Source organism: Thermobia domestica, chromosome 13 (assembly GCF_964235325.1).
Source record: "Thermobia domestica chromosome 13, izTheDome1.hap1.1, whole genome shotgun sequence".
In the NCBI taxonomy this organism is placed as follows: domain Eukaryota; kingdom Metazoa; phylum Arthropoda; class Insecta; order Zygentoma; family Lepismatidae; genus Thermobia; species Thermobia domestica.
The window spans coordinates 214718771-214738748 of NC_137466.1; the positions used below are offsets into that span (position 1 = coordinate 214718771).

General features: G+C 33.7%; 1 protein-coding gene across 1 annotated transcript in view; it reads left to right on the top strand.

Moving 5' to 3' along the window:
- LOC145669008 (uncharacterized) overlaps positions 1-19978 on the top strand; it is a gene marked incomplete in the record, with an annotated part of 761869 nt that overhangs the window by 711526 nt on the left and 30365 nt on the right. The window contains 8 exon segments of the mRNA XM_081737333.1: positions 1043-1243; positions 4993-5103; positions 8593-8742; positions 12274-12384; positions 14872-15018; positions 16824-17048; positions 17276-17502; positions 19325-19510. Coding sequence (XP_081593459.1) covers positions 1043-1243; positions 4993-5103; positions 8593-8742; positions 12274-12384; positions 14872-15018; positions 16824-17048; positions 17276-17502; positions 19325-19510 — 1358 coding nt within the window.

Here is a 19978-nt window from a genome sequence, read left to right on the forward strand (position 1 = left end):
TTATTAGAGCGTGGTTTCCTTTAAAATTGTTTTCCAGTGCGCCCAAAGGTTAGAACGGCTTTCTCTATTATAGAGCACATAGGATCAGATTGAATTTTCAATAAACAGAATTTTCGGTATTGAATTATATTGTGAGGCAATTGGACGAACCTGTTGTATTTAGATACATCGAATACTCACCTAGAAAGATGTAAATAACATCGTTGAGAGCCGAAGAGTGAGTGACCTCGAACTATCTAGTTGAAAGTGCGTCATCTGGAAAACCACACCCATAATCTGTAGTACAGGGAGTTAAGGTTAATTTTAATTTTCCTTAGGTAGCCTTCACACTAGGATCCTGTGAACCGCTCCGCGAGCTGCAGCTGCTACTTTTACATTGTCTTAAATGTATGCCTTCACACATGTACATCCGTGCAAGTGAGCCACGGCTCTGAGCTTCTATGAAGATCACCTCGCTAATAGCTGGCTCGAAAGGGCTGCTGGCGGGTAAGAAAGTAACACCCAGTCTTATGAAAGTCCTTCACACATGCGCGTGAACTCAGTTGGAATGGACTGTGCATATATATATTTGATGTTGAAAATTTTCTCATTTTGGTGTTACTCTGATGAAATGCACACTATACTGTTATACAGTTCGTCAAACGAAGATATAGACATCCTGACCTAAAGTAATTGAAAAATTGTCTTTCATCTTCTCTCAGTTTAGGGAACAGACTGTAAAAGGAACATTCATCCTGTCTTGATCGATTTCTAGGATGGATCCGCATTGTTCTATATCTTCTTTTCCCTTTTTTCTTGGAATTTATCGCCAAGATTAAAGCTGCAACTTCTTCTGGCTCTATCATGACTGCCATTTTGGTATTACGATCTTTTGAACGGGTCAGAAGTATTCAATGCCTTCACACTACAAGTTCACGTGAGCGATTCACGCGAGCGGCTCACAAGATACTAGTGTGAAGGCAGCCTAAGACTTCACAATTATCTGGTTATTGGTACATAAATGAATAAATAAATTGTATTTTGTTTCTTCCTTTCATTATAGTTGTTCCTGGCTTGCCTATGTAACCTCCAGAACGCCAACATATTAAATGAAATAGACACAAATCGGCTATTCAGTAATATCTCGGATATCTACGCAACAAATAGGAAATTCTGGCACCAGCATATTTTACCAATGCTCAACACAGCGCGGGATACCAGAGAAGCGTTAAACCCAATTCTCATGCTGGAAGGATTTCTTAAGGTAATTGTATTATATTTTTAACTAAGTATCATGTTTCTATGCGTTACTTATAAACATATTTATAGTGAATCCGTTAAAAAAATTGATGATGAATTAGTCGGGATTTTTGCAAATTAATTGATTACATTTTTCAGGAATTATTTTTCCTAATTTATATTTATTTTACCAGATTCATCACGATTTAAAAAAAAATAATAATTTTCCCCTCTCAGAAACCATTTGAAAGGATGTTCTGGTATATATATAAAGCTTATTTGAAAATTGTTGTAGGTGGTTCCGTAGCACTAATTTTCAGAAATTCTGTATCAGGCCCGTATCCCGAAACGAACATTGTTTATACTTTGACTTGCCCTACAGTCAAGGTAAAATATCCCCCTCTCCTCACAGAAGAGTAAATCTAGAGTCAATAAGTAGGTTTGCCGAGTTTTGAAAATGGTAATACCGGACACCCTCCTGGAATTACATATACTCTTAAGATTGTGAGATTATCGCTCGTGAAAAATGTGAGCAACCTGGAAGTGGTAACTTCACACAAAATTGAGCGATTCGGAGTTCAAATTTAATAACTGTAGTTACTTTTGGAGCATTTATTAAACTTATTTATTCCAGTTTTGGTTGAATCGCCACATGTAATTTTTGTAGTGTAGTATCAATAATACATCCTACTTAAAACAAAAACGCAAATATATATATATATATGACAATATAATTATGGTATGTACAAAATATACTTGAAATATAAGTCTTACCACCTTCGCTGGGGCTGGTAATTTCTCATAATGCCTACATACTTTTACTGGATCTGAATACATTATTTAATTGGAAGATGTAACTGAGGATGAAGCCGTGCTAGCTGCGCTCTTGAAAATGTATTTTTCTGGAACTTTAACAGTTTTAATAAGTCCAGTAAATTTTCTGCCTTTAACTCTTCAGCAAATTCCGTGCATGACAGGTCGATATCAAGCTAATTATAAGCTCTGCATGAACCATGTTCATCGACAAACGATTCATTTCGTCGCTCCAAAATAATCTGAATAGAACAGAGAATAGGACTACTAAGACGCAAAATTACCGGACATTTAACGTCCGGTTTTAAGATTATACCGGTCACCGGACAAGGAGGTCAAGAACCGAACTGTCCGGTATTTTATCGGACGGTTGGCAACCCTCTGTATAAGTGAAATAAATCATTTTATAATGGCTGCAATAAATTCCCATTTGAGGTTCCACTCTTCCAGAACAAAATAACTTTTAATGGTTATTACTCATTCCCTCTAGCACTAAATATAGTATAATACAAAAAATAGAACTAAATGGCTTAAGGGGAGGGGAACGACTAATTACCAATATCATTATAACGAGTACTGCAGGCTACGTAGAGAAGTGAAGTGTGAAATTGCAATAGCACATAATGATTTTATCTCTAATGCTCAAAATAATATAACCGAAGACGCACAACACTACAAAAAAACTAAATTCCGACATATTTCTTCTGAGTCTATGACCTACGACGGACGGAGTCTGACTAAAAATGATAAAATTGCGAAGCTTTTGTTCAACACTTTCAGTCCATTTACAATAAATCCTCCTCCTTAACTAAAAATAGTATTGACTCACATGAGAAAAAATACTTACATGGGGAATATCAAAACTTATTTCATATCATAGAGGTTAGTACAAGAAAGTTTGAGAATGCAATAAAGAAACTGAAACCGAATAAGGCAATTGGGTCTGATAATATACCATCTTATATTGTGAAGGATTGTAGTAATATTTTGAAATATCCGCTATATACCTTATTTAACCTCCCAATAAGGACAAATGTTTTCTGGACATATGGAAAGAGTCAATAATATGCCCGGTCCCGAAACCCGGTAATAAAAATAGTATAGGAAACTATCGTCCAGTAGTTATATTACCAACAATTGCAAAGGTATTTGAGTGTCATTTATGATTAGGTCGTACTTCATGTTAAATATTCAATTTCAATATATCAACATGGCTTCCTACAGAAGAGATCCACGATAGCTAATCTCACCATCATTTCAGATTTTATAGCTTAATCTTTCGATAATAATGGACAGGTAGATGTAATTTATACGGATTTTCATAAAGCATTTGATACTGTGGATCATGACATACTAATTCAGAAACTTGCTACTTTCAATTTTAGTCCCCCTATGATAACTTTTTTCAATTTGTACTTGAGTGAACGTAGACAATTCGTTTTGTATAAAGAATATAAAATTAAAAGCTTTCGTGTAAATTCCGGAGTTCCTCAAGGATCTAATCTTGGAGCTCTTTTGTTTTTATTATTTATCAATGATCTGCAATTTTATATCCATAGCTCTCATAAATTACTCTTTGCAGATGATTTAAAAATATTCGCAAATGTGGAATCTGTAGGTGACTGTCTACTCTTGCAACAGGATCTGACTAATATACTAAAGTGGTGTACTACCAATAGACTTGAAGTAAATATTAATAAGTGTAAAACTATGACATACAGTAGACGTCAAAAAACATATGACTTTACTTACTCGACTAACGGAACAAACTTAGAAAAATTAAATACAATTAAAGATCTATGGGTGATATTTGACAGAAAATTAACCTTTTCGAATCATGTAGCAAATATCACCAAGGATGCATATCGAAACCTTGGGTTTATTATCAGAACAACCAAAGAATTTACAAATGGTAACACTTTAAAAGCGCTTTATTTTTCTTACGTAAGATCCAAACCTGAATATGCCTAACTTATTTGGAATACTTGTGTGAAAACACATAGTCAAAAAGTAGAGCAGATACAAAACAAATTCATACATTTTCTCACATACCGGTATAAGACGATAGGACTTTACCCAAAATACGAATCGTGTGAGAATTTACTTGATAACTTTACACTTCAGACACTTGAACAAAGATGGACATTGAACGTCCTCCTTTTCTTACACAGAATTTTGAACAACAAAACAGATTGTATAGGCATAATTGCAAAAATTATGATCCACGTTCCATCCCTCAAAACACGCAAGGGAAATAATCCTCTGTTCTACTGCAGGAAGGCACGTACAAATGCACTGCGTATGTCACCTACGTGGAGAATTTGTGTTATACAATAAAATTATCAAGTCTTACGAAGATGTAGATATATTTAATTGTTCTGAAAAGTCATTCGAAAAACTAATGTTGAGTGTTTTGTAAAAAAAAAAAGTTTAAGTAAAATGTATTATTTTAATTTAATATTCTATATTCGAGCATCAGGTTCATTATAATTTGATTTTTGTTTTCAAGTTTTACGTTATACTCTAACATTATGTATTTAAGTTCATATGTAGACACTGTAATTGGGTAGTAATGCCTGTTGTGTCGATAGGTAAATAAATAAATATAAAGTGTAAACATCTACTTGGTTTAAGCGAGGAGTGTTTATTTTGTTTCCTTGCCAGTTCTTGTTTGTCTGCCATCTTTAGCAGATCACTTGCCATAAATGGAGAAGCTTCCAGTCCTCTCCTAATCTCTTCATTTCACTTAGAAATTTTTATCTTTAATTTAGGATTATTATAACTTTAACTTAGGATTTTTTCGAAGTTCAACTACAAGTAGGTGTAAGACAAATTAGAAGGTGGATATTTACTATTTGAAACAGATTTTTCCAAATAGTAGATTGGCCTTGAAGATCGTGTAAATATAGTAAATTTGATTTGAAGTGAAATGATATAATTAATGTTTATATTTACTTTCAGTTCAAAGAAATTTTCCAGCCTTATACAAAATACTGTGCAGAACAGGCCAAATGTCAACAGTATTGCCGTGAAAAACATCAAGAGAATGAGCTGTTTACTGCATATCTAGTGGTGAGTTTCTACTTTCAATTTGTTCTAAATAATTTTAATTTACTTATAAAATTATTAAATATAATATAGTAATAACTAAGGAGAATAGACGAGTGGACACTATTCTCGCTTCGCGATCGGGAGACACTGGTTTCAGTTCCACTGGCAGCTATCCTCAGTAAAATGTTTATATACGAGGAAGGATCGGAAACTAAGGTTACAAACTCGATATTTCTAGAATCTCGTCTGGTATAAAGAAATAAGGAGTGTGCGGTAGTTTTAATACATACTTGGCAGCTATACAGAGTTCCAGTCACCCACCACCTACAGTGCTAGTTGTAGGTAAATACAAATGGCGACTCGTTTGGAAATTTGGTCTCAAGAAGAAGTCCGTTCAGCTATTCGATTTCTTGTGGGCGAAACGTGTAATTGCAGCTAATATTCACCGGCAGCTAGTAGAGGTTTACTGAGAAACTGTAATGTCTGCTCAGCATATCGCAGAATGGTATCGAAAGTTTGCGGCTGGTAGAGAAAACGTTACCGACGAGGAACGCAGTGTCCAACCCAGCACGGCATCAACAGATTTGAACACAGCTTGCGTAGAGAAGCTGATTCAGAGCAACAACTACAACATCTGATAGCAGAATTGCGAATGCCGTTCGGAAGCACCTAGGATGTCGCCCTTCACTTCAGACGAGGAGGTGAAACACTTTGTGTCAACATGGCTGCTAGTAGAGGTTTACTGAGAAACTGTAATGTCTGCTCAGCATATCGCAAAATGGTGTCGAAAGTTTGCGGCTGGTAGAGAAAACGTTACCGACGAGGAACGCAGTGTCCAACCCAGCACGGCATCAACAGATTTGAACACAGCTTGCGTAGAGAAGCTGATTCAGAGCAACAACTACGACATCTGATAGCAGAATTGCGAATGCCGTTCGGAAGCACCTAGGATGTCGCCCTTCACTTCAGACGAGGGGGTGAAACACTTTGTGTCAACATGGCTGAACAGACATGGACAGGATTTTTACTAGGAGGGAATCTTCTAACTCATCCTACGATGCGACAAGTAGCCTACCTCGACCGATGTGGAGACTATCTCGAGAAATAACCTAAATTCGTATTATCAGTTGGCTGTATTGGTTGTACGAAATAATTTAATACATGTTTCACTGCAGGTTTTGTAACCTTACTTTCTGATCACCCCTCGCAATTTTCCCTTCTCAATCTCACCAGACGAATACTGGAATAGTACGTTTAAATGTATGCCCTTGGTCACTTCCTTTTGGCATTATTCTCTTAGTTCTTAAAGATCTTTTCGTCGCTTCTCACTTTTTTAAAATTTTAGTCAATAACTTACAGACAATAAAAATATAAAAATATTGCACACTAATTGCAACAAGAAAATATTGTAATGTACCAGGTGCTTATATTTACAAATGCCCAACATGTGATTGTGTTTACAAAACATTCTACACGTGCTCCTATTTATAAACAACAACCACGTGCACTTTATGTTGGAGTACTACAAGTTGCAGACGACGGAGACCTCAGCGACACCTACTGTCACATGGCGACGAGGGAACAACAGCATCACCGCCTCCCAGAGCACCTTTATAACAGAGAGGATTCCAGGGACAGTCACTAGGTCAACCCTCCTCTACCTTGCTCAGAGCTCTAGGAGAAATCCAATCCAAGCCTCTAGTTCGCTTCAGAACTCTAGGCTTTTCCTTTCCTCCTGCTTAGCCTGCTTCGAAGCTCTGTCGGGATTTCTATCCTCAGTCACTTAGCTTGCCCAGAGCTCTGTAATTCTTAACTCCCTCTATGCTTGTTTCGGAGCTTTAGGGATTTCCAATCCACTCCACTTAGCTTGCTGCGGAGCTCTGTGGAAAACCTGTCCCGGCTGCTCAGGCCTTGGGTCACCTTTCTCTACCTTGTATTTAGAGAAATTACATTATTGTACTATTCTTGTAGGATACTGTTTGTAGTGAATATTATAATAAAACTGGTAGGATTCTATCGATCTTCTAAATGGTTGGAAATCGAAAACAGATAGGTGAGTCGTGATAACGGTATCTCATGTAAAATAGTACTGTCTAGCGAGCTCTTGTTCCATATTTCGATTATTTTTTATCTATTTGAAGATATCACATAATTACAGTAAAATTAGCGGTATTTTAATTTCGCCGTGATGGGGCCTCTTAATACTTATACTTAATTCTTTACATGTCTTTAAATACATTCTAAACTTTTGTGTGCAGAGATTCTTGGTTTTAAGAGTAATAGTCATGTTTACGTTTTGCAGATCACAAGCAAGAATCTGGTGCAGAGAAAGTTTATTTTGATATTCTATCTCTGTAGGTAGAAAGAAGAGTAAATCATTATATATCTTCAACCTACGAAGTTTACTCTAGAAGGCGAGTCTTAGAGACGCATTACGAGTCCCTTTCTTTTTCTTACTTGTTTCTTCTATGCGCTCAGTTTTTCATACGCTGGTCAATATTGCAAGACAGTGTTGTACATATTCTAAATGTTAACGTCCATCATCAGTGATATAATCCGGGGTGGAAGGAAGAAATGGGGGCTACATCTTAAATGATTTCCTACTCCCATCCCTATGAAATCTATGTGTTTTGTGTTTATTGGAATGCTTATAATAGAATATGAAAGAAAAATGTTTTTTTTTTTTAAAAAAAAAATAAGATAAACCACGTCAACACTATTACTACTACCGAGTCATTGTTATAACAGTATCTGAGTTTGATCTTATTTTTTCTTCGAGTTTTTTTAAAATTATTTTTTCATCATTTGTGCCCATATAAATATATGGTCAATCAGATAGATTTCCATAAAAACTTTTTGTTTCTTTATGAATAGTTTATTGGTACATTTCTACAAGTTGTGGTGCTCACTTCACACATTGTTAGGACGATTGTTACAATAAGGTTGCATTCTGCAAATATAATAATAATAATATGTACGTATGTATGTATATACGATGAGTTATTAATTCTTTGATATTCTGAAAGAAAACTTAGTTTATATTTAGTACAGGGTGGGCTAAAAGTAGGTATACACTCCTGCATTGATGAAGTATAACATTCCAGTTTATGGGTTTATTCGCATCGGCTGTTCAAAGCTTAAAATATAAGTAAAAAGACATTAAGAACAAATAATAAAGAAACCGAGTCTATCTGATGGATAACAATAAGAAAAGATATAAAATGCAATGAGCTGATCAGTACGGTACAGTATACCTACTTTTGGGCTACCCTGTATATAAAAACCCGCCTCCTCTCTCCCTCAAAATACCATGATGCCTCTGTAGAAAAGCTTGCTGGTAACATCTTTGTCCACAATAGAAGACTAACCTATTCTATTTCGTTGTCTTCTTAACACACGCTACTGAGGAACATTTTTCTTTCGCCAATCACTTGTTTAATTTATAATAACTTATTAATAAGCACGGAAAATTTACATAATAAATGTTTTTTTTTTCTTTTTCTGTTGCAGTGGTGCGAAACTCAAAAGGACTGCAACCGACTACGACTAATGGACATCGTAGTGAAACCGATGCAAAGACTGACTAAATATTCTTTACTTCTTAAAGCAATACTCAAGAACACAGAGAATGAGGAACACAGGCTTCGATTAGAAGAAATGGTAAGTAGTGAGGCCCTCAGCTACAACAGCACTAATCCTGAAAGTTGATATAATACATCTCCTCGGGTTTTGTAAAGTTTAGAAATAATTTGGTATTTGTTTGTATACGGTGTTAGTATCAGTTACAGGATTTGTCCATAAAATAATAAGACTAGATCAAAGAATTTATTGATCCTATCGGTACATATTGTTAAAATTCTTCACAATAATATCTTTGGGCGTCGGTACAACGCGATTCCCACACTGCATTGGTTCCCTGGAAGTCAGCTGCCGCAAACCTCTTTCAGAAACTCTGTGACAGCCAGTTGGATGATGGGAACATCGTCGAAACGGTGATCTTTCAGGCTTTTCTTGAGGTTTGGGAACAGAAAAAAGTCTGGTGGGCTCACATCTTGGCTGTAGGATGGCTGTGGAAAAGTTGCAGCACGTATCCGGGCCATGTAGACGGTCACAGCAAAGGCGGTGTGGGCTGGAGCGTTGTCGTGGAGGAGTTTCCATCGATCAGCAATCTTCGGTAGTTTCCGTTTGACGGTTCTGTGCAAACGCGCAAAGACTTCTTTGTAGAAAACGGCGTTGATGGTTCGTCCCAGAAGATACAAGTTTTTTTCTGCCATGACAAAAAGTCAAAAACAGCTTTGCGTCATGCGTGATCCTCACTGCTTGAGAGCTCGAACGCGACTACCGCCGGGCCGGGTGTGTTGCTTAACTTAAACCCCCGCCTGAGAGCGCACTCCTGGCGATTGGAGTGCCGCGCAGCGACAAAACCTTTACGAAGTCAATACAAAAACTAACTTTGTATCGGACAAGATAGGAAAATAATAATAATAATATATAAAAAATTATCATTATAACAGGATAACAGCGAATCTGAATGGAACAAGATACACAATCTCATTCTTCTCATCTGAATGAAGGAGGAATTGCCCAAGAATGGTTTAATAAGGATAGGATTCACTGACATTCCTTTGTTCTTTGGCATTAAACTTTACGTTTCTTAACAATGTTGACTACGTACGCCATCTTTACTATTTAGCACATTGATTTCTATGGGGAATTATCTATCCACTTTCTTTGAAATGAACTTGAAATTTTAAAAAAAAATATGTTTCTACTGATTTCTATTTCAAGTTTAGTTAAATGTCATTTTCTTTTTCAAACCGAATTGCTTTTATATATAAATGTAATGTTAGTAAAATGAATGAACTTTGATTAGTAAGTATTAAAATTATGTCGTCTTCTTCTTCTAACTATTTCTTAAAATTGTGGTGAAGGAACTGCAAGCAGTAGCCCACATTGGTAAACTTCAAAGAAAATACACAGCATGTTTCATGGAAATCATGTCATTTTTAAGAAAAGTTATCACTAAATATGTCTTTTTCTACTTTTAAAAAGAAAACTATATATGGAGTGAATCCTGTCCTTGTCTCTGATTGATTTACAACCCCAAACGTTCTGTTAAGTAATGTATTCTTAACTCTCAAAGAACATATACGCTGTGTTATATAAAAATCGGAGACTTTTAACGAAATTTAGTGCAAAACATGTTTATTTTAGTAAAATATATATATATATATATATATATATATATATATATATCAAAAGCTGACCAAAGCGAAAATCTTCTATTAATAACCTTGTATTACAGTTTTGGCAATATAATGTGTCTGAAGAAGGCAGTGATCAATTACCAAAACTGTAATATAAGGTTATTAGTATAAGTTTTTCCGATGGTTAAATTGTATTTATTTATTTTTTTTTATTTAAGTAACGTAGTTTCAAGGCCAGAATAAGCGATATACACATATTTTCTAGATCGAAGGTAAATTCAACCTTTTATTTTTGACCTGCTATAACTTTTGGTAATTAAATAACTTACTTCCCAAAAGCTAGGCTACTTTTTTATTTACTAGTGCAGACACATGCACGCAACACTTCAAATTACTTCATAGATACTAACTATCTTCATGCTACGAAATATTATTGCCCCTGCTTTACCTTTCAATTCTTATAACATGCACACTTGTGTCACGCCAACTCCTGTTCACAAACTGTCGACTCATGCCAACCGCTACAGACTATTCCTCGTACACTCTTCACAGACTATTCACTATACCATAACATTCTTCACAGACTATTCACTATTACGTGGTCAATTTAAAGCCTCGCCACATACTATTCACTTTACTACAACATTCTTCACAGACTATTCACTATTACGTGACCAATTTAAAGCCTCGCCACATACTATTCACTATACTACAACATTATATACAGACTATTCACTATTACGTGACCAATTTAAAGCCTAAACATTGGGACAATTGAGAAATCTCAAAGAATAATTTTTCACTTTTAATGTATGTTCTTTTCTTTTAGTTTGTTCCACAAATGTAAAACTTTTTTTTCTCCACAGTGTGAACAATTCCATATTTTTTTCTTCTTTAATATAAAAAAAGTTAAATTAACAAAATCTGATAATTTTCGAGCAGATCCTACTACCCATACACACACGCGAAAGAAAGAAAAAAAGAAACAAAAAGATATCATTAATTCAACGTTCAATGGTTATGTTCTTGAGGTTAGGTGGAGACAGATAACAAGTGAAAACAAATTGTTATGAAAGAAATTAAAAAATGAGGGAAGAAATGGTAGTCTCGAAAAAGTCCACAGGTACTTTGTTGTGCACCATAAACGCATATGTTCTGGAATCGAACTATAAATCTTTAAGCACTGAAAATCTATAAATGTTCATATTTCATATTATACTGAATCACTTTGTTTAGTAAAATCAGTTTTTGGTACTTTGTGGTAGACAAACACCGTGTGCGTGGGTTTTCTCGGGATTCTCCCGTTTCCTCCCACTTTCTTCATTCCACCATTTCATTCATCACTCATCATCACCGTCTCCTTTAGCCTAACCGGCATAACCGTGGGACGTAAAACTCAAAGATTTCATTTCAGTTTCAGTTTCAGTTTTTGGTACACCTTTACACAAAACAAATATGGAAATGGCTAATTCTCTAATTAATGCAAAGCGTACGAAACAACAGTACAAAAAGCAGTTAATTACAAATACGGTTGATTCCGTAAAAAAAAAAAAAAAAAAAAAAAAAAAAAAAAAAAAAGTGTCATTATTTGGAAATTAAATACAAAAGCTATGATGTGTTTAAGGTGTGCAACAACTTCGTATGAGTTGCAAAATGTCAAAACATTTATGAGCATTGGAAACAACTATCAGGATGTATCTAAAGCTTGAGTTTGTAATTCTATTGTAAAGTAATGTTTTTGATCAATTGGGAAAATGAACAAACTGAAACTTACAATGTTCTATATTATATCGTTACGTAATGTTGAAGCATTTCCACTACCTCAATTTAGAGTAAAGATACTCTCCGCCATTTAGAATAATTATACCATATGTTAAAAAATTTTGTTTAGTGTTCTTATTTTTGAAACTTCTCATCTTATTTTTTTTCATTTTGCTGGATGGTAACTCTGATATAAATAGCTAACTTTTTTTGTGTTTGGCAGGTGAGGTCAGTGGATGAATTCGTAAACAGCGTGAATACTACGTTGAGGCAGAAGCAGGATCAAGAGAGGTTGCGGGGCATTATTGCCAGGATAGAATCTTATGATGTTGTGGTAAGTGTAGATATGTATTTTTTTTTAATGTAGCAATTTGTTTAAGCATGTGTTCGATTTTATAAAAGCACTTAATTTTAATATAATATTGGTATGAATATTATTAAAGTACTTACCTTCTTCATAAATTTATCGAAATAGTTTTCAATTACTTAAATCAATATTTTATGTTTCCTCCCTGCTTGAGTAAATGCATTAACTTAATTGTACTACATGAATTTTCTGATCATTTTCTACTTAACTTATATTTAAAGTAAATAGTTTTCGAAATTGAACGGTAAGATTAGGTAAGGAATTTACATTTTAAAGAATTAAAAGCATTATTATTATTATTATTATTATTATTACTATTATTATTATTATTATTATTATTATTATTATTATTATTATTATTATTATTATTATTATTATTATTATTATTATTATTATTATTATTATTATTATTATTATTTTAAGAAAATTGACTAACTATTTTAATGAATAATGAAGTAATTAGGTTTATCCAGACAAGATACAAGTCATATAATTATGTATATATTATAAGATAGGCAATGACTTCCTATCGTCGAAACAAATGTATTGTTAATATTAAGAGGAATATAAGATATGTGTTGTAACCCTTAGTTCTATGACTAAGTGCTGTATTTTTGCTATCTGGCTGTTCATGGCACTAAAATAAATAAATAAATATATTATTACTATTATTACTATTACTTATTATTATTATTATTATTATTATTATTATTATTATTATTATTATTATTATTATTATTATTTTAAGAAAATTGACTAACTATTTTAATGAATAATGAAGTAATTAGGTTTATCCAGACAAGATACAAGTCATAAAATTATGTATATATTATAAGATAGGCAATGACTTCCTATCGTCGAAACAAATGTATTGTTAATATTAAGAGGAATATAAGATATGTGTTGTAACCCTTAGTTCTATGACTAAGTGCTGTATTTTTGCTATCTGGCTGTTCATGGCACTAAAATAAATAAATAAATATATTATTACTATTATTACTATTACTATTATTATTATTATTATTATTATTATTATTATTATTATTATTATTATTATTATTATTATTATTATTATTATTATTATTATTATTATTATTATTATTATTACGATAATTATTATTATTATAGTCAGCAATTCAGTATCTGCATATTGTGCACAAGACAGGTAATGATGAAACAAAGAGAAATAAATTGCATTCACATTCGCAGTCAACAGAATATATCGTTGTAAGACTTTGTGTAAAGTAAGATTTTTCTAATTTTTCTTAGCCCACATCACAAAATACTTTGTCTCTATAAAGAACGTTTTGTTTTCTCAGATAGACGAAATGGACATTTAATCTCTTTTTCCGTCTCATATAAATATGCATTTTATGTTTGTTTTCGAGAGAGGTGTATTGGGATCCATTGTGTGGCCCCCAACAGCTCTAGATTTACATCTATCTATAGTAGATTAATTCATGTAGAGTGACATAGAAAACACAGTTAGGGATACCGGTTTAAACGAAATATGAATATTCTTGAAGCGAAAATAGAAAATCAAAGAAGTTTGTAACAGGCGCTATTATTTCGGATTCTTGTTCCAGTGTAGACAGAAATTCAATATGGTAATGATGCGTGTCGTGTACTAAGTAATGCAATTCTAAAAACCTACTTACTCAAAAAAAGAACATTGTCCAAAATAATTTTCAGTTAATTCAAAATTTATTCCAGTTATTATAATATAATGTTTCCTTTATTTAGAAAAAAAAATGAGTTGTTGAACCTAAAAAAATAATAAATAATTAAGGTTTAGTTTGTACCCGTCTTTCAGTTATCTCGCCGTTCTTTCCCGAAAGCCCTCTATATTGTGTAATTGTTTGCATTGTTTATCATATTCATTATTCCCAACATAAAATGATCCTAAACCGGATCTCAAAATTTATATAAGTAGATGAAAGTAAGATACATGAGTTTTTCATTTAATTAAAGGCTTCAATATGAATAAATTTGTGAACATATAACTAGTTATTAGTGTTTTTGCAGAAATTATTAAAATAATTATGATTTAATTAGACAATTAAACTCTATTTCCATTAAACAAAGTAGAGCAACAATTCATCGAAGTACATAATTGGAAAATTATCGTCACGCAGCTTGGTCAACATTATCGGTACTGAACTGACTAGTAATGCTTTGGTACCTGCTTTGTTTCTTATATTTACTTTAACTCTGTCTTGTATCCAAATAAATATAATGTAATCGGGCTTTCGCCTTTAGTTAGATAAGAGAGGAAACTATATTATTCAACGATTCAGTGGTATTAATAAATATAATATTAATATTATGAAATGAAATCTAATTATTTAGCTTAATACTATTAGTTACATTCTTACATTTAAGATAAGCATTTGTGTTAAAAACTACTTTTTATTTACTGTATCTGTGTATTATTTATTCGTGTATTTTGTATAGGAATCGAAAGACGACGAAATGGAGCGCCTCCTTCGAAATCATTCTGACCTTGACCTCACATGTCCGATGCCCGGTTGCAGCGAGTCTCAGCGACGCTATTTGCTGCTGGAAAGTGACCTCAAACTGAAGGACTATGCCACGTCGAAGGTAAAAATTTGCTTAAATGTCTAGTAAACTTGGTTTTGGAGGAGGGAGAGAACGATAATTGTCGCCCAAACAGTAATAGAAACTAGATATTCCCTTGTCTGTAGATAAGTTATGAACTAAATTATGAACAAATTAGGAGAGTTTCGCTTATTTATATTAGTGTAATAATCTATTAAACAAAATAGTAGATAACAAACAATTTGACTCATAAAGTGTATGTGTCTAAACAGCTATCATAATTTTGCGGTATCATCACTTGTTAATTATTTCATTATAGCTTTCTATAATATCGATTGGATTAGTTGTCTGTAGAGATTTCTAAGACATGCACACTGACTTAATTTACCCCTAACACCTGTCAGTATCTTTTAAATACTATACTTCTTGTAAAAGTCAAAGTAAAGTCCGAGGAGGAATTTTTTGTCCACGAGATTTAAGGTCGAGAATGGCCTGAAACAAAGAGATGCGTCGCCGCCATTATTATTCAATTTTGTCCTGGAGTACGTTATAAGGAAAATCAACGATAGCAACCAGGGCCTAGAGTTGAACGGTATTCACCAGGTTATGGAGTATGCTGATGATCTAAATCTGATAAGGGATGATAGGAGAACAATAGATATAAATACAGACGTCTTATTAAACACTAACAGAGACATGGGTTTAGAAGTAAATGCAGAGAAAAGTAAATACATGGGAATTCGCCGAGATCGTAATACGACAAGTTACGGATGCGTTAAAATATTAAATAATACTTTTGATAAAGTGGATAGTTTCAAATATCTAGGATCAATATTAACAGACCAAAACCATATTCACGAACAAATTAAATGTCGACTAAAAGCAGCGAATTCGTGTTACTATTCGGTTCAAAATCTCTTGTCGTCGCGAATTCTGTCGAGGAATTTGAAGCTTAAAATATATAAAACGATAATCATACCTGTTGTTCTGTATGGTTGCGAAACATGGTCGCTTACTCTGAGTGAAGAACATAGACTGAAAGTATTTGAGAACAAGATCCTGAGACAAATATTCGGACCCAAGAGGAACGGGAATGGGGAATGGCGGAAACCTCATAACGAGAAACTACATAATTTATACGGCTTACCCAACATTGTTAGGGTCATCAAGTCTACGAGACTTAGGTTTGCAGGTCATGTAGCCAGAATGGAAGAAAATAGGAACGCTTTCGAAGTCTTAACTGGAAAACCAATCGAAAAACGACCATTAGGGAAACTTAGGCGCAGATGGAAGGACAATATTTAGATGGATCTTTCAGAAATAGAAATAGAAAGTAGAAACTGGATCCAGTTGGCTAAGGATAGAAGTCAGTGGAGAGCTTTTGTGAACGCGGCATTGAACCTTCGGGTTCCACAGGCCATAGAGATAGTTAGTTAATTATACTTGTAAAAATATCACAATGACATATTTTAACACTTTAACTTACTCTATCACTGATGTCTGAAATTTGAAAATCATTATTTTGCCATTGCAGAGTAATGTAAGATAAAGACTAGTGGATATTATTTATTATAGTGTAAATATTTTCGTCATTTATGCGCATATTCTTTTAATTATATTTTTATGAAAAAGGATTTTGAAGACATATTTTGTACTACCTTCTTCTCTACTTGAATCTCTTGAATAATCTTGATTAACTACATAAATTTTACGAAGTCAGCATTGCATGTTAAAATACTGTATCACATTTATGATATTTTTTAAAAAGAATAAGTTAGTGTTTATTTCAAAAAGAGAGAAAACAAATACAAAAAATTACTTACTTTTAAAAATGTTGTCTGTTACAGATGGATGTCCACTGTTTCTTATTCACGGACATGCTTCTGGTGTGTAAACCTGTAACAAAGAAAGGGGATAAAGTCCGTGTAATAAGACAACCGTACGTTGTGGATAGGCTTGTAGTTCAGGAATTGACCCGAGATCCAGGAGGGCTCGGACTTATTTACCTAAATGAATACAAGACTGCCGCAGCTGCCTTCACTCTACACAGCTCAGAAACAAAGCTAGTCAAGGTAATTTGATGGGTCAACAATTCTTAAGCATGTACATAATTGTTTCTATCAAGTAGTTGGTTTATGTACCTAATTGAAGTGAACTCACACTATACCTGAAATATTTAAAATTAACTAAGCTTATTTTCAACTCATATTTCAGAAACACAGTTAGGCTGACTATTAAATGTTAAAAAAAAATTAAGTAAGTAAGTAATCTAAATAAAGTATTTATTTACTTTTTCCAGACATGGGCAGAAACATTGAAGAAAGCCCAAGATCTTTATCAACAAGCAAAACTTGCCGATAAACAGCCATTAATCCAACAGGTGAAACTGTCTTCGTACGAATCCAACTATTACGATGATGAGGAAGATGATGAATTAGAATATCAGGGACCAGGGCTAATCACTGGAAGGAGTCCCCGAGGCTCCAGCAGGGGCAGCCATGTTTCTAGCCTTGCTCATTCGCACAGGTTGGTTCAACTTTGATTTTTCTAACATTTTTTTAAAAAAAAATTTTATAGTATAATCTAAGTCTAGGAAATAAAAGTGTTACAGTTTTGTACATTTTCTCCAGTGACATCATTAATAAATTACTAAGACACAATTCCTACACAGTTGGTAGAAATTTCAATTTCTATTATTTCAGGGAGGTTGTAAATAAGAATGATCTTAACGAGTTTAATTCTCTATTTGCTTCTTTTTTATTTCCTGTACTTATTTATTTAAAATAACAAATATGTGTTAGTTACTAAATTAAAATTGAATTCAATGTTTATTACGATTACAAAAAGTGTGAAATAGAAATTAAATATCTTCAGTTTTATATTTTACGCTTTAGTAGTGTTTCTAATGGCTGCTTACACAGTGAAACGTGTCAGTTTAGTCACTTTTGGTAACTTTGGCATCATGAATAATTAAACGATTTACACAAATGATCAACATTACATGAAGAATAACTAGAATAACTATTTCATCCCAATTTCAAAATGTGCTTTCATCAATTTGTAGAGGATGGTCAATGTTAAATATTTTGCTATATTACGGGGAGTGATCCGAAAGTAAGGTTACAAAGCCTGCAGTGAAACATGTATATATTATTTCATACAACCAATACAGCCAACAGATAGTACATACATTAGGTTATTTTTCGACATAATCTCCATATCGGTTGACCAAAGTAAATCACTTAATAAATAGGAGGATTGATCAGAAAGTAAGGTTACAAAGCCTGCAGTGAAACATGTATATATTATTTCATACAACCAATACAGCCAACAGATAGTACATACATTAGGTTATTTTTCTACATAATCTCCATATCGGTTGACCAAAGTAAATCCCTTAATAAATAGGAGGATTGATCAGAAAGTAAGGTTACAAAGCCTGCAGTGAAACATGTATATATTATTTCATACAACCAATACAGCCAACAGATAGTACATACATTAGGTTATTTTTCGACATAATCTCCATATCGGTTGACCAAAGTAAATCACTTAATAAATAGGAGGATTGATCAGAAAGTAAGGTTACAAAGCCTGCAGTGAAACATGTATATATTATTTCATACAACCAATACAGACAACAGATAGTACATACATTAGGTTATTTTTTAATATCGGTTGAGGCACTTGTCGCATCGTGGGATGAGTTCGAAGATTCCCTTTTGTTAGAAATCCTGTCATTGCGTGTTCAGCCACGTTGTGCACGAAGTGTTTCACCTCCTCGTCTGAATCGAAGCGACGGCCTTCTAGGTGCTCCTTCAAGTGCAGGAACAGGTGAAAGTCGCTTGGAGTTTTCCTGTTGTCCTGAATCATCTCCACCACGTGAGCTCTGTTCAAATGTGTTGATGCCGTGCTGGGTCTGCCACTGCGTTCCTCGTCGGTAACGTTTTCTCTACCAGCCGCAAACTTTCGACACCATTCTGCGACATACTGACGAGACATTACAGTCTCTCAGTAATCCTCTACCAACTCCCGGTGAATTTCAGCCGTGGTTACATGTTTCGCCCATAGAAGTCGAATAACTGAGCAGACTTCTTCGCGAGACCAGTTTTCCAAGCGAGTCGCCATTTGTGTTTACCTACAACTAGCGCCGTGAGTGGCGGCTGACTGAAACTCTGCATAGTTGCCAACTCCGTATATTAATATTGCCGCACACTCCTCAGTCCTCTATAACAGATGAAACTCTAAAAATATCAGTTTTGTAACCTTAGTTTTTGATCCTCCCTCGTAATATGGCTATAGCAAAAATTTACTCCAAATTGTTTTAATAAAATGTCCCTTCTTGTAGTGGTTCCATGGATATGAATGACCCTTCTTCAAGTAGTGTGAGCCAAAGTCGAGGAATAAGTATGGAGAATGACTTAAGAGGGTCAAGTCTCAGCTCGGATGAAGGCTCACCTGGAGAATGTCTTAAGACACATCTTATTGTGACGGAGGGTAAACCTCAGCCTATGCCTTCCCCAAGGCCTGAAAGGTACCATCAGACTATGTGTTATCAACTTATTTCAATAAATTTAGACTTCTAGTTACAAAAATTTAATTTATCTCTTATATAATCTTAGAACTAAACTATACTGTTTTGAGAGAAAACTGTAACAATTTTGTCTTGAAATATTGTTCATGTTAATTTTTAAATTAAAATAAACTATTATCAGTGAATATATATTCTTCACTAAGCGATTTCTTGACTCTAATAGTCTCACATTTTACTCTTCTTATACAGTGTGTTTCGAAATGATTTTTCAATTAGTATATATATATATATATATATATATATATATATATATATATATATATATATAAGAAGTTGAAACCATTCAATAATTTTGAAACACCCTGTAGGATATTCTAGTCATGAAGTGAATCTATTATAATATTTCTAATTTATTTGTTTTGCTACTAATTAGAAAGATTGAGGATAATTAGTTAGATTAGAAAATAT